The 21,723-nt window shown below is 44.1% G+C and overlaps 1 protein-coding gene across 2 annotated transcripts in view; it reads right to left on the bottom strand.

Annotated features, from left to right (window-relative positions):
• The window catches only part of KCNH1 (potassium voltage-gated channel subfamily H member 1), a 256,021-nt gene extending 236,529 nt beyond the window's left edge, over positions 1-19,492 (bottom strand). For both annotated transcript variants that reach the window (XM_075925117.1, XM_075925116.1), the window contains exons 1-3: positions 19,102-19,492; positions 826-949; positions 475-581 (exon numbers count right to left, since the gene is read on the bottom strand). In XM_075925117.1, coding sequence (XP_075781232.1) covers positions 475-581; positions 826-949; positions 19,102-19,180 — 310 coding nt within the window. In that variant the 5' untranslated portion in view covers positions 19,181-19,492. The remainder of the gene's footprint in view (positions 1-474; positions 582-825; positions 950-19,101) is intronic.
• Between the last annotated feature and the right edge of the window lie 2,231 nt (positions 19,493-21,723).

Raw genomic sequence — 21,723 nt, forward strand, 5'->3', positions numbered from 1 at the left:
ATCAGTGACCTTTCACTAGGAATGGATTCCCTCACTGATCTGACAAAGCCCAAATGTGTTAATCTTTTAAACTAAGTAAGTTAGTAGGTTTGTATTTAGAGTGGTCAGGTTGGATCGGTGGATTTTGTCATCATCATGGTATAGTTCACATAGTGTTATTTATTGAAATCTAATGTTGAAGCATTGAAATATTGTTCTGAAAGCTGAAGTAGTTGTAAAATTATAGATGTGAGCAAGCGAAGGCCTCAATCCTGCAATATGGGCAGACCCCTGAGCCCTTGTCATGGCTGGAACTCTGTACAGGTGAAAGGTTTTTCCCTCATGGATAATACTTCAGAATCTATTATTAACATTAATTGAATAAGACTGAAGTCTCCCCAAGTAGCAAACTGGCAGCTTTCATGAGTATTAAAAAAATATTCACCCCCCACTAACAATCCCCTCCCCCTTTACAAACAAAAAAAAACAACTTACTGTTCTTTTTGTACATCAAGATTTCAAAGGAGTTCATTTCATAGTTCTCAAACGTTTGCCGGACCTTATCAATCGTGTCTTTGTCTGTCAGCTCCCCATACATAAAACTGCAAACAAACCAAGGAATTCAAGTAAGATACTAGAAAGACATATAAGGCCATTTGTTTACAGTGTGAAACAGGGCCCAGACAAAAACTGTCCCTGTTAAATTGTGTCCTATTTCACCTGCAAAGCATAATTGACAGATGCATCCTAAGGAAATTAAAGAGAAAAATGAAACAAACAGATATTTTTTCCTCAAGAGACAACACAACACATTATTTAACAGAAAATAAATCTGCAATCAAATACCTGCAGGTGCTGCTTTTTTGCATAACTTCTGCTCTGTGGTATCCTGACAGCTTGCAAAATCCATCATTGCTGTATACAATGGGCCAATCCACTATCTGGGCATTACCCAAGACAAAATTAGTATCTGTTTGAAAGAACACAGGAGGTTAGACAGTTAGATAGCTCTGTGACTGCTATCTATATTTATTTGTTTGGGGCCCAATACCACACACTTTACTCACATACCATTCCTACTGGAGTCAACAAGATTATTTGTGGATTGCATTCTCTTTACTGGCATAAAGCCTCAGTGATGGAACTTTGTGCAGGTAAAATAATATAGTTGAATCCCATCCTCAATCCAGGGCTATGGGATTACAACACTGATGCTCTTCCCCTGCTGTCTCTCCCTCCCCATTCATCAATCCAGCCTCATCCACTGGATTAGTGGCCAAGACTTCTGTGCAACACCTGTGTGGCATGTACTCTGAATTTGGATTCAGTAGCCCTTCTGATTGCCTATACCATTTGCTGTTGTTGGTGCTGACCTATCTGGGACTGATGCAAACACCCTTTTCCATGGCAGAGAGAGCCCAGAGCCTCACTAGCAGATGGAACATGATCTTCAAGGGGAGGCCTTTTGCTGGGCATCCATGCCAGGGTGAATTTCACCCAGCACAAATATAGTGAGCAGAAATTCAAGCCTTACTAGATCTCTGGACACTGCTTTTGTATAACTGATGTATCATTTAAATAATTAGTAATTGACTGCTGTACATATGGCCAGATTCTCCACTGCCTTGGACATTGCACAGTCAGACACATCTGCACGAAGTGAGATCAAAAACACTGCCCCGCTCATTCATGCAGAGAATAGTCTAATTTGTTATAATTGTAGTACTGTACTGACTTCCTGCAAGTATCAGTGGTGACACAGGGGAAGAATTTAAGCACACAATTAAAAAGGGTTAGAATTTAAGCACACAATTAAAAAGGGTTATCTGTAAATTCTCCATATTTGTATTTAAAGCACACTCTGGCCAATAAAGTATTTATGGCTGTCAATGATTCTCAAAAGTGAAAGACTAACATCAATTTAACTATGAATTGGAGGAGGGATTTTTTTCCTTTTCAAAATTCATAATGTGTTTAAACAAAAAGCCTTATTTATCTACCTACTTTTATTGCCCAAATCTACTTGCAATAGGAGAAATATCTTTATACACACTTGAGAGCAAAATAAACTGGTAATATAGCAGCAGGACATTTTAACTGCTTTGTTTCTCACAACCATTTTAAATACCACGATTTTTCTTAGTCAAAGCAGCTTGTTCTACAAGCAATACATGTATTTCACCCCTTATGAATCGCTGAAATAAGTTGTTTCTTCTCTTTGCCTGAATAAAGTACTTCTGAGGGGATTTTTTGGCTGTGAACACTGCACTGTATCTTCTCAGGATACATTTTTAAATCGATCAGGAAACATAAAAAGCAACTGTGAAATATGCAAATATGAAAGTTAGGTCATCTTTTGTCCCAGCATCAATGATTTTGATGACTTCGCCCATTCATTGTAGTTTAACTGTCAGCTTCCCTTCCAAAAAAGGGGCATTCTACTCCCAGCTCTGTGTAATTTACTCTAAAAGACAGAGCCGGGGTTCCCCCACACCTTACCCCAAAGTGGATGTTGACCCTGCTGCTTCAGAGCCAAATATTCATAGCAAGTTAACCAGGGCTATTTTTTCAGCAAAAACTGGATATGCTCTTAGGACTAACGCAAAAGGCAAAGCCTCGGAGTTCTAATATGGCAACTGAAATTCTGTTCTGCTAAATGAACTAAGAGCCTGATGCTGCTGGCCCTTAAATATAGTCCCTGACAAACTAGAAGTCTGCTTTACCACCAAACCCCTCACCCAAGGCACCATTACCCCAAATGGAAGCAGGTCATTTACACTGAAGAGCCCCCAGGCATTATTTTAGACAAAAAGGACTTGTTTGAAGTGGCCTGCCCTCACTTTTTCCACTCACTGGGCCTACTGCAGAGTTTTAACAACAGTCAGGTGTCTTCAGTAAGGTGCTGACCAGCTGGAAAAATGAGACCTACTGTATACTCCATTGGACACTCCCATTCCTGTTGCTTTATTTGCTTCATCCTTTGCTGCTAGAGACAGTCAGACACATGCTTCACCCCCTTTACCTGCAAGAGTAGCATAGCCCGCATAGGCATCAGTGGGAACAATGCATGGGTCCCAAGAAGAAAACCGCTCCTGTGGTGGGTTCTCTTTGCGCTCGGTCTCCAATTTTGATTATAAAACTCAGTCCCATATTTGAACCTCCTGGAGATCTTTTAGAGATCTTTTAGAGTTTACACTCTTAGAGGCTCCATCTAATTTATGGGGTGGCTCTTCCCATGCATCTGAGCACATCACTGGACTCTAGAGAAGTTCTAGAACTAGAGACCTGAATTTCTCTCTCTGTTAGGTATTTCTATGCCAATTTTTGTCATATCTCAGTGCTTCCTAGTCACAATGCCTGTATTACACAGGAGGAGCTAAGAGACTTGCCCAAGGTCACTCAGAAAGTCAGTGATGCAACAGGTCTACCAAGTCCCGAGTCAGCATCAGAACCACGGGATAATCCTTCCTTTCCTTAGCCAGTTCTATTTCCCTACTCCATTAGTGTTCATGGGACAAGAAATCGCCTGTTGGTGAAGAGCCCACACAAAGCCTGAACACCACAGAAACCGCATTGTGGGGATATGGGCCATGCAAGGAGTACTTGGAGCCTCACATGCACCAGGAAGGTCAGCTGTGCACTGGCTATAGATGTGGGGGTGCAGAAGGAGAGCTGAAAGAAGATTGCTCACAGGGCTACTGGCTATTTGCCTCTGTGAAACCAGTGGCCAGAAAGGATGGTGCAGGCAGCAGCAGGCAAAGCTGCACCACAGTTCCTTCTCACTAGCTCGGGAGAAGGGTTCCATCCCACCAAAACCTGCTTCCTTCCCCATACACAGCCCATGGGCTGATGTATTTCATCCTCATAAGAGAGGGCAGAGTTTCACAGAAAAATATTACACTTCTCTGCTTTCTACTGTACAGCCCACCTCGCCCCATCTTTCTGATCAATAGCCCCCAGGCAGAAGGCCTGAGTTCAGCTAACATCCCCAATGCTACAGTCACTGCTCAGTTGTACTGATTTGACTTTACATTTCCAAGAGGCTGCTGACAAGACACTGTTTTGAAACAGCTAGTAATCAGGTAAGCAGTCTCTCCTTCACATAAGAGGATATCATACATCATCTTTCCCTTCCTGCCTACAGGGGCACATGTCTTGGAGGCAGTGGAACGGCTGTATGGCTGCCATATGACAGGAAGGAGAGACTCTGTGGTAGACCCATATGCACCACATTACAGCTTCTTAGGGACTTCCAAGAGGGCATGTGAGGCCTGGAAAAGAACAGGTAAGAGGAAGAATGTGATCAGACAAAAAAACAGGTCACGCCTCTTCTTAGAAGGTGTGTAAAAATACTGACAGAGCTGTTGAAGTCCTGAGGCGACAGTAGTGGCCTAGGGGCAGCTCTTTGTGAGGCTTCCTTCCCCACCCCACAAGGAGATCACCAAAACTGGTTCCTTGAGCTGCCCCTGGAGATAAGATTTACCTCCATTATGTGGATTTTGACACCATTTCCAGACATGAATAGACAGCCAAGGACATGTATTACACCCAAAGTTCTAGCCCAAATTGATCACAATGTTTGTGAAATGGAGCTCTCAAATCCAAAGAAGTCGGGACCCCCATTCTTCAGTCTGGTTGAGGAGCACTCACTATGAGGCAGGACTTGACAGCAAAGATGCCCCCACACCCAGTCCTGAAGCTGGATGGGCAACGAGCCAATGCACAGCGTATTAGAGTGGCTCATTTCTGCCAGTTCCCCCCCAAGGAACCATTACTACAGCTGGACGAAGGGTTGCCAACCCACACCTATGCCAATGACCATCAGGGGAGGAATCTCTATGCCTCGGGTGGGGATGGCAAAGAATACTCCACTGACTACTTAAGTTGTGCTTAGGACTGTTCTGCACTGGGGTCTCGGAGAAGGGGTGTAAAACATATCGGTGAATAAAATCCAGATGTTACCACAATGTTAATTTGGCCACATAGCATACCTTACACATCACTCCAATGGCCGAGAGGGGCTGTGCAGCAGCAGCAGCTGGCTGAATGAGAATGCCCTGGCACAGCATAGGTTATAAGACCTGCTAACACTACCTCCAAAAGGATGGAGCCAGGAGCCCTATGGGGATTCTAGTTGGAGCTAGAAGTCATAGGCAGTCTGGAATATCCTAAATCCCAAATACGGAAGAATCCCAAGCACTGTTACAACCTGGGCACTGACTGGCTAAGTAGCAGTTCAGCAGAAAAGAACCTGGGGATTACAGTGGATGAGAAGCTGAACATGAGTCAACAGTGTGCCCTTGTAGCCAAGAAGGCTAATGACATATTAGGGTACATTAGGAGGAGCATTGCCAGCAGATCTAGAGAAGTGATTATTCCCCTTTATTTGGCACTGGTGAGGCCACATCTGAAGTATTGCATCCAGTTCTGGGGCCCCCACCACAGAAAGGATGTGGACTCATTGGAGAGGGTCCAGTAGAGGGCAACCAAAATGATTAGGGAGCTGGAACACATGATCTACGAGGCAAGACTAAAGGATTTGGGCTTATTTAGTCTGAAAAGGAGAAGAGTGAGGGGGAATTTGATAGCAGCCTTCACCTTCATGGTGGTTCCAAAGAGGATGGAGAGAGGCTGTTCATAGTAGTGATGGATGGCAGAACAAGGAGCAATGGGCTCAAGTTACAGTGGGGGTGGTCAAGCTTGAATATTAGGAAAAACTATTTCCCTAGGAGGGTGGTGAAGCACTGGAATGGGTTACCTAAGGAGTTGGTGGAATCTCCATCCCTAGAGGTTTTTAAGTCTCAGCTTGACAAAGCCCTGGCTGGGATGATTTAGTTGGTGTTGGTCCTGCCTTGGGAAGGAGGCTGGACTCGATGACCTCCTGGGGTCTCTCCCAGCTCTATGATTCTACTTCAAAATACAGAATGCAACACACCATCTCACCCTTGTTACTATGACAATTGTCTATAGGTTTTCTGTAGAGGCTTAACACAGATGTTCAGTGCTAAAAGCATAGGCCTTTACAATTCAGATAAAAGAGTAACTCTCTTTGCTGAGTTCTTACCCCATCTCCAGACATAGCACATTTAACTCATCTAGTGCTACATTAGTTAGATGAGTATTGAACTACACATCACAGCTAATGACAGAGTACAACATGGTTTGGAGTGTTATGGAGGCCAAAGCATAAGTGGGTACAAAAAAGAACTAGATTTGTTCATTTGTTTATCCATCAATGGCTATTGGCCAAGATGGTCAGGAATGCAATCCCACGCTTTAGGTGTCTGTAAACCACCGACAGCCACAAGCTGGGGCTGGATGACAAGGGATGGATCACTCAATGAAATTGCCAGGTCTGTTACTTCAGAGGAAATTATCTGCCACTGTCAGAAGACACGATACAGTACTGGGCTAGACAAAAAATTGGTCTGACCCAGTATAGCATAATGTTCCAATGTTTTCATGTCACTGAAATAGGCATATCCAACTACTAAATGCTACCCCTTCCTTGCTGAAATTAATAAGAGGTCCTGTGGGGGGAAATAGTATATAACTATCATGTAATTAACCATGCCAAAAAGCATAAAAGAAGTAAGTTTAGGTTTGCCAAGCAACCTAAGGTCTGGCATTTCCAAATTTATAGAGCATTTGACTCTGCAACCTCAAGATTTTTTTAAATATATGATTTTTTTGTTTTAATTTTTGATAGTGAATATTTATAGATATACTTATAAATATCTCTCTCAAAATTTCTACAGAGACTTTACACTCAGAGTTTGCATTAGTGATTTTCATAGATCAGTTATTTACCTGATCATTTTAATTCAGGCTTATCACCAAATTGTGCAGATTTTTATTCTCAGCGTTGTTAATCAGGAGTAACTGTCAAGGTCAATAAGTATATATTGGTTTAAAAACAAATTTGATATCCAAATAAGGCCCAACATCTAGACAACTTTGTAAGGAAATTCATTTTCTGAAAAGAATTCAAAGAATGTATGTAACTATTTCTTTGAGTGCAGGTGGTTTAGGGCCTAAATTTTAGGTGCAGATTAGAGAGATATAGAAATATAGTACTCTCTTATAAATATTTCCAACTATTCGCTATCAAAAATGAAGTGCAGATAAATGGGGGAGTCACCCACTGATTATGAAAAAGTAGTGCCATACTGAACCCTCAATAAAATATTAATCTGTTCAAATGAAAAACAACTTATATTTTAGCTAGGTATCAGTATAGCAAAGTTAAGCCAATGGGATAACTTGCCACTCTCACATCCATGCTTTTTCACTCAGGCCAATAGAGTTACATGGATGCACACATTGACTTATTTCTACTGGGCTTATTTCTTGGGTGGGGACAGGCTGATATTTAATCATTGTATTAAGTCACCTGATTTACCATGTAAAAATGAATTTTCTGTGCTGAATAAATGAAATTCATGGCCATTATATGCAAGTTCTCAATATTCTACCTCTGTGTAATTTCATATACAGCCTGGTTCGACTGTTCAAAACATATTACATGCAAATGGCCATATTTGGGGTTTTGTTGGTATTAAGGTAGTAAAATACACACATTAATGAGACAAAAAGGATATAAAGACTACAATTGTTAGGGCATGAACAAAGCTTCAGTGAAGGACACACATTTTAATGCTGCGTTCTAAGCCTATTATTTGCACATAGAGCATGGAACATAGATAGGCTGAAAAAAGAATCTTAGAAGATGCATTTCATCATACTTACCACAAAAAATAAAGGCGACACTAACTAAAATAACTGCAAATGACTCCATTTGAACAATTACACAAAATGAAAGCTACTTTCAGCCAGCAGTTCACACACAGATTAATAGTTCCATGCCAACATTTGTTATTTTACATTGCTATAGTAAACATTTAACAATAGGTCTCTACCACCAGAAGAGTTCCAATGGCAAAGAGCAATACAACCCACCAGCAGTAATAACCTTAGCACTTTTGATGATTACATATCCTTACAAAGATAGTCAAATATCAAATCCAATCTACAAAATATTTTTAAGAAAAAACCCTTTCAACAAGACTTTTTCCCACTTTGTAAATTAACAGAAATTGGTACAGAACAATGGAGAAATAATGGCTGAAATGAACAGAATGCATGGAAGCTGTCATGTGTATATTGTACATAGAGTCATTCTGTACCTGTCTGTCTATGAGACAATGTCCAGACTGAAAGTTAAAAGAAAAGAAAGCATGTTAAAGCAGATGTGGCATCTAGAATGAAGTAACTTTCTGAAATCAAAGTTATCAGTCAATAAAATTAATGGTGAAACTTCACCCTATACAAAGTTGCAAAAGTGATATAATGTATTATTTTTTTAAGATAATGTTTAACAGTTAGACTTCACGTAATTATTTTTCCATTCTGTTCTTAAAAAGCAACTCCGGGAAGAGCCTATTTTGGGGTACATTAGTTATACAGGTCTTCTGACATTTTACAATAAGCCACTTGATTTACTGAGATTTTCAGCCATCAAGAGCTTTAAAAGCCTTTGACTAGACCTAATTTTATGCAGAGTCTTAACCGTATGTATTACAAAGATTCATTAAATTCTCTAGCAAACAGGTTTCATTAAGATTTGTTTTATGATCTTGTTCTAGGGTATAATATAAAGATGGATTTTTTAGTTGAATTATTATTGTGGAACTTTGGGGATTTACAGAATATTACTTTTAAAATACATATCTACCATCCTTATGGTTTATTCTTATTAGATCAGGTCATACATTTCCAAACATTATCCAAAATAGAAGCTTTTAGCTTAGTAATAACTAGTGAGGAAAAATGTTGCTCATATTGGGCAAAAATGGGATAGCATTCGCTTAGTAAAGAAGAAAGTTATATTGCAAACCCTGGGTCTGTACTGCTCCCAATTAAGTTAATAAGAGTTTTGCCACTGATTTGAAAAGAAGCAAGATGAGGCAAGGAGAAAAAACATTGTTTCTTCACATTAGCCCTAATTCAGCAAGATACATGAACATGTTATTTTAAGCAGCTGAGGAGTCCTGCTGAAGCCCAGGAGGAACTACTCACATGCCTAAATACCTTGATAAATCAGAGTCAATATAGGTGAGGGGTAGGTAATAATTTTTGGTGGGGGTCCACTCCAAGATTTTGGAAAGAGATCAAGGGCTGCACTTTTCTGTGGAGGAGGTGCAGGATCTAGGGTGGAGGTTTGGTGCAGAAGGGCACATGGGGTAAGGACTGGGGTGCAGGAGATGGTGTGAGGTCTGAGAGGGAGTTTGGGTGAAGGAGTGGGTTGTGACCTGGGTCAGGGGATTGGGGTGTAGGGAGGGAGTATGGGTGCAGGAGAGGATTCTGGCCTGGGGGAGCGGTGTGAGAGGGGGTACAGGGTCTGGGAGGGAATTGTGACATGGGGCAAGGGAGTGCAGAGGGTTTGGATGGTGACCTGGGGGAGGGAGTTGGGAGGAGGATGCCAGAGGCAGGCTCTGGCTGGGAGGCGCTTACCTAAGTATCTCCTGGCCTGCAGCACCCCCAAGCCTAGATGGCTTAAAACTGCAAGCTGTTCCCTCCATGTGGCTCTCAGCAACCGAGGTGGAGAGGCTTGCCCTGCCCCTCCTCCTCCAAGGCCAATTTCTCAATTCCTATTGGCTGGTTGTTTCTGGCCAATAGGAGCTGAGGATTGGGCTGGGGGTGGGGAGATCACACAAAGCCTCCCCCTCCTTCCAAAGCAAAGAGGCACATGGAGCAGACCTGCACTTAAAACAGTGGCTTCTGTGTGCCTGAGGGTCCTGGCAGGTGAGTCCGCAGGCCAAGTCCAGTGGCTTGCTGGGTTGCATCTGGCCCATGAGAGACATCTTACCCACCCCTGCCATAGGCCCAACCTAAAGACTCTACCCACGCAAAAAATTCCCATTAGATGGAATCTTGTCCACTGCCTTGCAGAATTGGGTGCTTAAACAATGCCAATTTTATGCGTTTGCCTTTAATTAATGGGCCGTAAGTCAGTCTATATATCAGATGCCTACTTTGTTTAGATGAAATTTACTTTGCCTTATGCAGGTGAAGTGCCAGGGACTGGAGGAAGATAAAATTCACTTCCCAGCCAACAGTTCTTCACAGATGTCACTGCAATTTATGAGGTGAAATAGCAGCCTTCTCTGTCATTTCTTCAGCATGGTAGGCCCCAGCAGCCACATAATTGAAGACTTCACAGTCCCCAGTGTCACCTCTGCGTTAGCCTATGTGGGGTTAACATAGACACACACCTCTGAAACCAATGGAGTTACAGTGTCTTAAATCAGTATAAAGGAGGGGAAAAACAAGTTGTGTGTGTCTGCTCCAGCTTTCCTATTAGTCCCCCTAGGGGCTTTAACTGGCATAGATGTTCCTCAACAGAAATGCCACAATAAAGTCATTACCTGCTGCCACTTGCAACACCCGTTTAAAGGTTAACTTTGTTCATTTCAGCAATTTGTGTATTAGTGATACTGAACTGCATGGCAGTACGCAGCCAAAACTCAGTTTAAATTCTCAAAATACAGCTTAAAGGGCACAAAGCCTATGTGCCAACCCAGTAGGTGACATTCAGTCTGTGCAGTAATTGTTGGGAAACATTGCAGATTATCAAAATCAGAGGGTTACGTCTACACTAGCCCCCTAATTCGAACTATGGAGGCTAATGAGGGTCACCAAAATTGTTAATGAAGTGCGGGATTTAAATATCCTGCGCTTGATTAGCATATTCCTGGCTGGTCGCCATTTTGGAAACTGACTAGCCCTAAATAACTGCCTGCATCTACACGCAGCAGAGAAGCGGGATTCCTAGATAAACCCCTTAGTTCGAATTAACTGTTGCTCCTCATGGAATGAGGTTTAACAGTTAATTCGAACTAAGGGGTTTATCTCAGAATCCCGCTTTCTCTGCCGTGTGTAGACACGGGCAGTTACTTCAGGCTAGTCAATTTCCAAAATGGCGACCGGCTGGGAATATGCTAATCAAGCACGGGATATTTAAATCCTGTGCTTCATTAGCAATTTCAGTCGCCCTCATTAGCCTCCCTAGTTCGAACTGGGGGCTAATGTAGATGTACCCTGAATGAGTAGAAACAGACACATGATAAATAAGAAATCAAATGCAATGAACCCCAAGGTATACTTCGCTCATTTATTTTGAAAACCACCAGTTACTTTAATTTATGCAAGAATAAATAAGGGAAGGAGAGTGGATCTGCACTTATTATACTCTGGTCAGCCGAAGAAGTGAGTTTTGCCCACAAAAGCTCATGATACTATCTATGTATTTTGTTTGTCTTTAAAGTGCTACTAGACTATTTGCTGTTTTTTAAGTTTTTGCTGTTACAGACTAACTCGGCTACCCTATGAAGTTCTTAATTTATGAAAACACCTATTAATGCTGTAATTATTTATCCATATTTATCCAGGTTGAAGCGCCTTATAGGAGCCCCAGTCATGGGTCAGGACCTGATGGTGCCAGGCACTGTACAAACAGTAAAAAAGGACAGTCCCTGCCCCAAAGATTTTATCAGCTAAGTAAATATTACATAGTATAGAAATTATCTGTATAACTTGTAAAAGTAACTCTTAATAAAGTGATATGAAAAAGTAGCCTTCTACTGCTAAAGCTATGTTATCAAGTTAAGATCTTGTTTCTGGTTCTCTATGACATGAAAAACAATTTAGAACTTTAGAAATCCAATTAGTTTTTCCACTCTTTATTCTGCTTCTGGTTGCATTTCTCTCTGATTGAGAAGGATATAGCCTGGCCAGTTTCATTTTGTATCTTGCTAGTTAACTTCTCTTACAGGCCTCATGTTCTGGCACAATGTAGCAACACCTGGCGTGCAGGCTGTAAAGCAGAATACTTGTTTGATTTCTTTTTCTCTAAACTATTTCCATTGGAATTAATGTTACAATCATGGAAACAATTCTGTCATTCAGGATTCATAAGAATTTTTTTTTTTAATTAAAAAATGTAAGTGTAGGACCGAATTTTATTGGGCACTGTACTATTAAATCTTTTCAGACAAGAGGCGTGAGACCATTTCTGGGTGGGGAAGTTGTGAGACTTGTCTGATTCACAATGTGAGACTTAGCGCTGCACCCTTCAAAGAGAATCCACATGGGTTATTTAAGTCAGCAGGATCCGACTCACCATATCCCTTAGCAGGGTTGATCTTCTCCATGTTCTGCAGTGTCAAGGAAAAAACCCTATTCTGTTATCAACAGGGCTGGTTCTCTCTTCCACAGATAGCCCAGAATTCAAGTTTCTGTAGAAGGATCTTCCTGAGAGGAGCCTCACTCTCTTCCTTCAAAGGATAAAGGGTTTGCCCTTAATTCTGATCAGTACTCAGTGATCAAAACACATCAAAGGGGAACCATAGATATGGCCAAATTCAGAGGCCCTTTACTTCCAAATCTGCTCTTCTCCCTTTCAGGTTCCCTTATTATTCAGCTCCCTTTAAAGCAATGGTACTATGGACTCTCCCTGGCCTGGCCATGGGAGGTGGGCACCACAGAAGAAATATGAGAGCCCCAGCTTTAATTATTATTTCCAGAAAATTTTCCTAAAGAGCACAAGATGTTTGTCCCAGGCCCCACCTCTGTCCTCCTCTATTCAGACTCTGCCCCCTTGCTCCAAGTGAACCCTGTACATACAGAGCATCCTCTCTGAGGTTCAGAGACGGATGGGAAAGAGGATGGGGGAGGGAAACGATGCCATAGAAGTGACTGAACTACCCTTCAGCACAGGACTAGGGAGAGCCATAAACAAAGAGTCTCCTGCATCTGTGAATCTTAGGATATGTCTAGACTGCATCCCTCTGTCGGCAGAGGGATGCAGATTAGGCAGGTCGACATTGCAAATGAGGCGGGGATTTAAATAGCCTGTGCTTAATTTGAATAAAATATGGCACCCGTTTTTGCCGACTCAGCACTTTGTCAGCAAAAAGTGGCAGTCTAGAGAGGGATCTGTCAAGAAAGAAAGCCTTTTTTGACAGATCCCTTATGCCTCCTGCAAGGAGGTTTACAGGATCTGTTGAAAAAGGCTTTCTTTCTCGACAGATCCCCCTCTAGACTGCCACTTTTTGCTGACAAAGTGCTGAGTCTGCAAAACGCGGCAGCCATTTTTATGCAAATTAGGCACAGGATATTTAAATCCCCGCCTCATTTGCAATGTCGATCTGCCTAATCTGCATCCCTCTGCTGACAGAGGGATGCAGTCTAGACATACCCTTAGAGCCGTGGTCCCCAACACGGTGCCCGTGGGCGCCATGGCGCCCACGGGGGTATTTGCATACGCCCGCCAGGTGCTCGGGGCTGGCCTGGCCCCAGGCACATGGCACGGCGCTTGCAGGGAGCGTCGGCCCCGGGCGCGCGGCGCTTGCAGGGGGGAGGGGGGGAAGCACCGGCCCCGGGCGCGCGGCTATGGGGGGGCGCCCCGGCCCCTGGCGCGCGGCTATGGGGGGGCGCCCCCGGGCGCGCAAGTGTCCCCACACCCTGGCGCCCGGTGGGCGAACGGCCACGCCCCCTCAAAAGGTTGGGGACCACTGCCTTAGAGAGACTATACAGGGCCAAGCTATTTTCTCTTGCTTTCCTGCACTGTACCTCAAAAAAGGTCTGTGCAGACCAAAAACCACGGACACAGGAAGCAGGGATCAGTGGTACTGGCAGTATCCCCGGGTTTTGCACCAAGCTTCCCAACACTTTGGGGCTGGCACCACTATCAACCCATTACTGGCTTCGCCTCAAACTGTTCTCCACAGGGTCCTGCTAGGTCTCTGGGGTCCCGCTGGCAATGTTCCCTGTAAGCTGTGCACTTGTGCGGCCACTCAGCAGAGATTCAAATGTCATACAGCTGATTAGCTGAGTGACTACAGCTAAGTTTTTTTTGTTTCTACTGCTGCACATTAACACATGCCTCAGTGCACACAAACATTTATTCTGCACATGGATGAAATCCAATAGTAATTAGACTATAGGGCTTGAGTCTGCAGCTTTTACAAGGCAAAACTTCCTCTAACCTCAATGAGAATTTTGCCTCAGTAAGGACTACAAAACTCAGGCCTGAATTTCTGTAAACTTAAAGGATTTTTCAGTAGATTATTGATAAATCATTTAAATATCTAGGGCTGCGAGGTGTCTGGTATTGACCGGGACAGTCCGGTATTTTCGCCTCCTGTCTGGAAAAAAAAATTCAGACAATACCGGACACCGAAAATGATTCTTTCCCAGCCAGGAGGCGAAAATCCCGGGTGCTTACCATGTTCCGCAGGGGAGCTGTCTGGCCCGGAGCAAGGAGACAAGATGGCAGATGGCTGCCGGCAGCTTGTTAGGGCCAAAAAGCCTCAAAAGCATTTCTTAAAGGGGGCATACTGGGTTTTTGTTTGTTTGTTTGTTTGTTTTGTTTTTTGCTTAACAACTCTTGGGGTCTTTTTTTTTTTTCTTCCCCTCAATGGAATTTTTTCCCTGGTGGGTTTTTTTTGGGGGGGGGGAGGTGTTCAGTATTTTTGGTTAAACCATCTGGCAACCCTAAAAATATCATTTTGTAAAAATTAGTTCCTTGTAACATACTGCACCATTTGAATGGAGTGCATTGGCTGCAGACCAAGATGATAGCTGTGAAACTGTTATAGCATGTTGTATACCATAGGGACATTGTGTTACCTCCGGAACAACATGAATATCCATCAGAAGCCTAGTGAGTCCTTCCACACTGAACTATTTTACAGCATAGGCAATTTTCCACCCCACAGGGTGCTCCAGCCTTGTTAGCTTTTCCACTTCTTCAAAACAAAACAAAAAAACCCAACAACCCACTTTTGGCCACCAAGCCTGACTAGACCCTGTGCACAACATTTTTCTAAATATATGTGGGTATAGTTCACAGATATTGTTTTAAAATACTAAATGTAAGACAAGCTGTTCACAAGAATTGTAAACAATGTATGTATGGGGAGGTACATGCCTATGCCATCTCAGGAGCAATTCGGGAAGGGATTCTTCCTTGCTCCATTATGAGAGAAGTGGTTTACAATAGCTCTTTAAATGTTAATTTCTCCTTCACTCTGGCTCAGCCTCTGGTTGGCATGTAGAGAAGAAGGCCCGTTATTCCCCATCTCTCTGCTTTTGTCAGCCAACTATTACACAGGGCTGTGGAGCCAACAGTGACCCTATAGACCTGCTCTCTCTCTCCTGCATCAGGGTGGCAGTTCAGGCACACCACACATGGCAGTGGGGAGGTGCTTGAACTGCTCAAGACCTAAAATCACTGCATATTGGAATGACAGTATTCCTTCAGGAGACACAACAGAGACATGAGTAAAATACTGTAAGAATGAAAAGATCTGAACATGCATGCACAGTGAACTTAAAGCCACCAGTTCTTCCAAGCACATATATTCCCTTTATGAGCTATACTTGGCAAGGAGACATGTCAGCTTTCAAATTTTACCTTTCATATGAAATGCTGTACATAGAATTACATTTTAAACTAATAATGAAATGGCATAATTAGCTGTGTGTTTTGATTATTGCTCCCAATAAATGGTTGCAGCTAATTGCTTTATTATTGCTATCTAGTCTCATTTAAGTAACCAGCTTCTCTAGGTCTCTAAAAAGAGAGTACAAGTGTAGTCCTCGATTAATTTGTATCTCAGATATAAACAGACTGGAATCCTTTCTACTCCCCCCTCACAGCAAGGTCCATATGCATCACAGAATTAGTCATAGAATTAACATTAATGCTAAGTCCTCCACATTTCAGTGGGAGAATAGACTTAAGAGCATGCATTTGTGTACGTTTATCCATTCAATACAGTAAACTTCCGATAATCCGGCACCTTTAGGACCCAGGGGGTGCCGGATTATCAGATATGCCGGACTATCACAAGGGGGGGCTATGAGGGGTCTGGCCCCAGTCCCCTCATAGCCCCCCCTTCCGATAGTCCGGCTCTGCCCCAGGTGTCCCTGATTCAGCCGCTGCTGGTCAGTTTCAGCAGCAGCTGAATCGGGATGCCTGCAGCGGAGCAGCTGGAGTGCTGCCGGGTTTGTCCAGTAGCACCGACCCTTGGCGCTGCGGGGATCAATCCGGCAGCACCCCAGCTGCTCTGCCTCAGGCATCCCCAAGTCAGCCGCTGCTGAAACTGATCAGCGGCTGACTCCAGGAAGCCCGAGTCAGAGCTGCTCTGCCCTGGGCTTCCTGGAGTCAGCCGCTGGTCAGTTTTAGCAGCGGCTGAATCCGGGAAGCTGGGGACAGAGCAGCTCCAATGGTCCGGCTGCCCAGAGCACTTCCGGGTTCCTGATAGTGCCGGACCATCAGGAGTGCCAGACCATCAGATGCCAGACCATCGGAGTTTTACTGTATTTGGAGGCAGTGTGTAACCTGCTCGGAGCTGCCAGCTAAGTAATAGTTTAATAAGTTTCCCAATATTTCAATGACAAATCCCATCATTTTATATTTATTTCTTGTCAAATTGTGACCCAGGCAAATGTGACTGGTCAGAGGAATAAAGGAAGAATAAAACCTTAATTTTTATATGCCCCTTTTAGCTCCCCCTGCCTCACAACATGGGTGTGGGGAACATAGCAAAAACTGCAGTACAGAATTCTCCTTCCAAGCAGGTGGGCCAGGAAAGGTACAGGGGAAAAGGAAATGGGAGGGACTCCTCAATGCCTTCCTTGAATTGGCCAGCACAACTGAGCCAGAACAAGGTGGGGAAAGGACTACTACACCCTCTGAAGAGCAAGGGAAGAAACTGTAGCTTGAGTCAAATTCCTGCCCAGTGCCTTTCTGGTGGGGTACCACTGTGTGCCATCCCCTCCTACAAAGCTGAGCCTAGAAGTTCAGTCTAGTTGTATCATAGCCCTCATGACCTAATGCACATACCCGAGAGCAGGGGCTTGTCTTTTTATCTTTCCAGTGAATCACCTTGCTCACCCACTGCACCATATAAATAATAATTTAGCAGGTAACTTTAGACACCACTCCAATTGATTGTGAGGGTTTTGGGATGGAAAACTGATCATATGTTCAGGCAGACGACTCATTAGTTCTGCTAAAATGATAGGTTGACTTTTCTAATGATGGAATTACTCAAAATAGTCTCTAGGAAAAAAATTAAGTAATTTTTATTGGAAGATTAGAAGTTCTATTCACTACAACGAGCCAAAATATTCTGTTTTTAAACAGGATTTAAGTAAGGATGGATAATATTTTTTTATTCTAAGAATACAGTAATCAAACATTTCTCCAGGAGCAGAGTGGGGGAAAGTGTTATGATTATGTGTGAAGATGCATTAGTAGTACCAGATTCTTTTCATTCAGAGTTTCCAAAAGGCTTCCACTTCAAAAGAGCCTCCAGTTTGTAAAAAAAAATACATACACTGAAAATCATGTTTTGGTTCCAGACACAGATCAATTGAGGCATTGTCTTTCTTTGCTATATCATAATGTAGCTGATTTTTTAAAAATACCGTAATTCAGTAATTGTATTTTCTTGATGTGGGGCCAGATCCTACACCTTAATGTACCTAACAAGTCCTTAAATTGCTTAGCATCTTCAGTGAAGTGAATGGGAGTTAAGAATTGGTAGAACTTAGATCAAGATCCTGCAAACGTATATTTTCATAGTTAAATATTACTTATGTTTGCATGTGTGAGGCCTTCAGCCTTTTATTAAGATCCAGATCACATTAATGCATATTCACATGGAGTTGTGCAATTCTAGACATTTCATTTTGCAACAGTGTTCTGTTTTCTGTATTATTGGGGGTAGGGGGCACTATCCATCCTTTAGCTCACAACATTGCAAATACTGTATTCTTTACTTACAAGTAAACTTAATTTTAGCTCAGCAAGATACACCTCCTTTATCTTCCAAGATGACTTAGGGTTCCCCCCACTTTTTTCCCCTAGAGACCATTTTGAATTTCTGAATCATTTAGTAAAAAGCAGTTTCTTAGACTAAAAGAAATTTCCTGGAAGTCAAATGAATTATTACATAGCCTGTATTCCCTTGAAGTCTTTGAAATTCCTTGGGTGAGTGTAAAGCACTTGAATGAGTAAATTCAGCAGGATCAGGCTCATAGATGGCTGATGGTTTTGACATTTGGCTACAGGTCTATAACGTTTTCAGTATTCAATTTAAGCCATATACAGACACCTATTCACCCATAACTATTCCAGAAGTGACAGGCAGCTATTTAGATCTTGTGGACAAGGGTGTTTGATGCTTGGCATAGGAGGTTATACTCCATACATTGCTGAGAGTAAGGGAAGGAAGGCGTAAGAAATACACCGCCCTCCTTACACACAGAGATACAGGGATCGCCTCTAATTCCACTACATCCGAACTCTTATCAGCCCCATAGCCACTTGGAAGAGAACTAAACAGGCAGCAGAGAGATCCCCTGGAAAGCAAATAAAACTAAGGCGATAGCCAACTACCGAACAACAGTAGCGGCTCTGCCGAGACAGGCACTTTGGCCCGCTTGGCCCCGGAGCAGCACGTCGTGCCAGAGGAAAGAAGGATGCAGCCGGAGCCAGGAGGGCACCACAGTGATGTGAGCGAGGCTTGGGGAGGGGGAAGGTGCAGTCCCAGCTGCCAGGAGCGGGTGCTGGGTCTCAGCCTGACTGCTTCATTGGGACCGCATCCAGGCAGCTGTAGAGCATGCACGAGCTCCCTCCAACCCTCTACAGCAGATTCTCGAGCCCGGCTGCAGATCCGCATCCTCGGTGCTTTACATCAGCGCATGCCACGGAGCCTTGGCTTCCTTCCCGCCTCTCCCCCATCCCTGGATGGTCTGATCAGATTCTCCCTCTACTTTCTGCAAGACTTTGCAAAGGCATCGCATGCGGGCTTCTGCCACCATAGGCATCTGAGCAAACCGCTCCATTCAATCCACTCCGAGCACGGGTGGTTCAGAGCCAATGGGGCAGCCCCTGGCGGGAGAGCGGCTGCAGAAAAGACTTTCTGTGTGTTCTCTGCCACTGCCCCCTACGAGCCCGAAGCTCAGCATTGCGGATCGCCACTGGGGAGCGGCTGCCAAGGCAGCTCCCGGTACGGTACGCGCGGGCTAACGCGGCCCTCTCCTTACCGTTAGATCTTCGCACAATGTTCTCCAGGAAGGTGTTCTGTGGCGCCACCAGCCCCCTCCTGCCCCCGGCCATAGTCATGTCTCCTGTTGTCCAGCGCGGAGGCTTTGATTAGAGCTGCGCGCAGCTAAGTGCTCGGGCTCCACTCTCTGCCCGCTCTGAGCACCTCATGTTCTCCGCGGGGACCTCGCCGGCTTTGCAGCAGCAGCAGCTTCTATCGACAGCCACCCACCTCCCACCGCATCCCTGCGGCTGCCGCCACCGCTTCGGCCGCCACCACGACCAGTCCGGCAGCGCCCTCTGCTGAGCTCAATCTCCGCAGCGCCCATCCAATGCTCAGCTGAGCTAGCGCCAGGGAGCTGGAGGAGACAGGCAACGCCTGTGCTGCATCACCCTCAGCGGGGCCCAACAACACGGCGCTCTCAGAGGCCAGCCTGGCATGCAGAGCCAACACCAATGGAAGGGAAGTCCTAACAGTAGCTACTAGCGTGGCCCTTTAACCTGTACAGCTGTGGTCAGCGCCAAGTTCCAAGCACACCTGGTTCACTCCACAGTTTAGGGTAAAATGATGGGAAACGCAGAGTCTCCCAAGACTTAAATTCCAAACACATCGATTTCAGCTGAATTTGCTTTGAAGTGTAGAGATGCCTAAGGCATGACTCTAGCCAGCCACGATAGAGGCTCAGAAGAAAAATAGTAATGAAGTGCAAAGTATATGAAAGTGCTTTAGGAACATTGAGCCCCACAACACTCATCTGATGGAATTAAGAGTTAGTGCCTCCTTTTACAAATGGAGAAACTAGGATCTAGACGTTAAGGGCTCTGATTCTTGGGTGAGTGATTTCCAGAATAGTAGTCACAAAGCCAGATGATCCCCAGCTGAACTCAACAAAGGTACCTCCATTTACAGTAGCTGAGGCTCTGCCTCCTATTTAGTAATAATTCTGGGTTTTCTTTACTAAAATGTTAAAAGGTTGATTTATATTATCTGGTTAAATATCCGCTCAGTTAAAATGCAGAGATATATTTGAATAGTATAAGCTTTGACAGCGACATAAAGAATCCCTAAAGACATTTTAACCAGCAGAATATTTCCCCCAGTTTCCCTCCATTCTCTTATCCTAGTTATCTCTGGCTGCTGGGTGTACATTTTTTAACCCCCCTCCCCACATCTTCCTGAACCACACCACAAACGGCTGGCTACAGCTCAGGTTCAGGGCATTAATTAGTTCATTTTGCAAGTTAGAATTCCCTTGCCTCCAAGGAACTGATTTTCCAAAGCCTTATATTGACTCATTACCATGCAGATAGGGATGTTAAATATTGGTTATTTGAATAGTCAGGTAACCTCATGAATTCTTATCAGTCAATCCACTATTCTATAGTCCCGGGGGGGGGGGGGGGATAGGGCCAGCAGCCAGTGCACTCTGCCCTTACTCCTGAGGAGCCCTCTGTCACGCCGCACTGCTGCCTCTGATACAGAGTCAACAGCATGAGGTGCCAGGAAGGAGCTGGTCCACAAGGGGAGCCAGTTTAAAAACCAGCTCCCCTGGCAGACTGTTGCCCAGTGCTGCTGCCTCTGATAAAGAAGCAGCAGCACAGGGTGGCGGCAGCTCCTGCCTAGGGGACATCTAAGCTCCGGGCCCAGAGTGAGCCAGAAGTGAGTTTGGCTACCTGCCCGCCCATGTGGCTCCAAATACACTTCAAATGTAGAACCATAGCGAGGGCAAGTCCTGGATCCAGTGTGAGCCAGGACTGAGCTGGGCTGCCTGCCTGCCCAGCTCCTAATACACTTTAAATACAGAGTCGCAGCAGGATATGTCCCAGACCAGTCAGAAGCCAGGAGTGAGCCAGGCTGCTGTCCAGCCTACTAAAAAGTTTACGAGTGGGGTGGGGGACAGGGAGGGAAATGCATGTAGTCTAAAGCATTAACCTATTAGCTTTTGCTTATCAGTTAATTGGTTAATTGACTACACTATTACATTCCTACATCAAGAGTCTTCCCCTATCTGTTTGGAGGGCTGCCACTGTCAGTCAAAATCAGACTGGCTTTACATGTTCCACAAAATAGGAATATTCACCTAGTTTTACTAGGCTATCATTTTCCCATGTTTGGCTTGAAAGAAAGTTACAGATAATTTCCTAAACCCTCTCCTCCCTCTCCCTCCCCTCCCCTGCCCAAAAAAACCCCCCATAAGGGTTTGAGCAGTATCTAGAGCTCACTTCATTTAAAGTGAGTGAGATGACTCTGCAGTATTATACACAATATGAAGTAGATCTTTGTGTAACATATACACGATGCAACAAAGTTTGCCTTTCCCTGTCAAGCCTCCCAGGGGAAGTCAACCACAGAACGACTGAGAATTTTTATATTGGAGCTTTTCTAGGATGCTAAAACACAAGACAGTGGGTTGCAACTTGACCCAGCTAATACAACTGTAGGCTCAAGCATTGACAGTCTCACACATTTATCAATATGAGACTAGATATAAACATGCATTTCTAGAACAAATGTTTGTAGGGTTCAGCTCCCTTTGGGCAGGGGGCTGGACTTTGGGCTGGGGGCTGGACTGGATGACCTGAGGTCTCTTCCAGCCCTAGATAGAGGCCTCCTGATGCCACCT

The sequence above is a fragment of the Pelodiscus sinensis genome, chromosome 3, assembly GCF_049634645.1.
Source record: "Pelodiscus sinensis isolate JC-2024 chromosome 3, ASM4963464v1, whole genome shotgun sequence".
Taxonomy (NCBI): Eukaryota; Metazoa; Chordata; order Testudines; family Trionychidae; genus Pelodiscus; species Pelodiscus sinensis.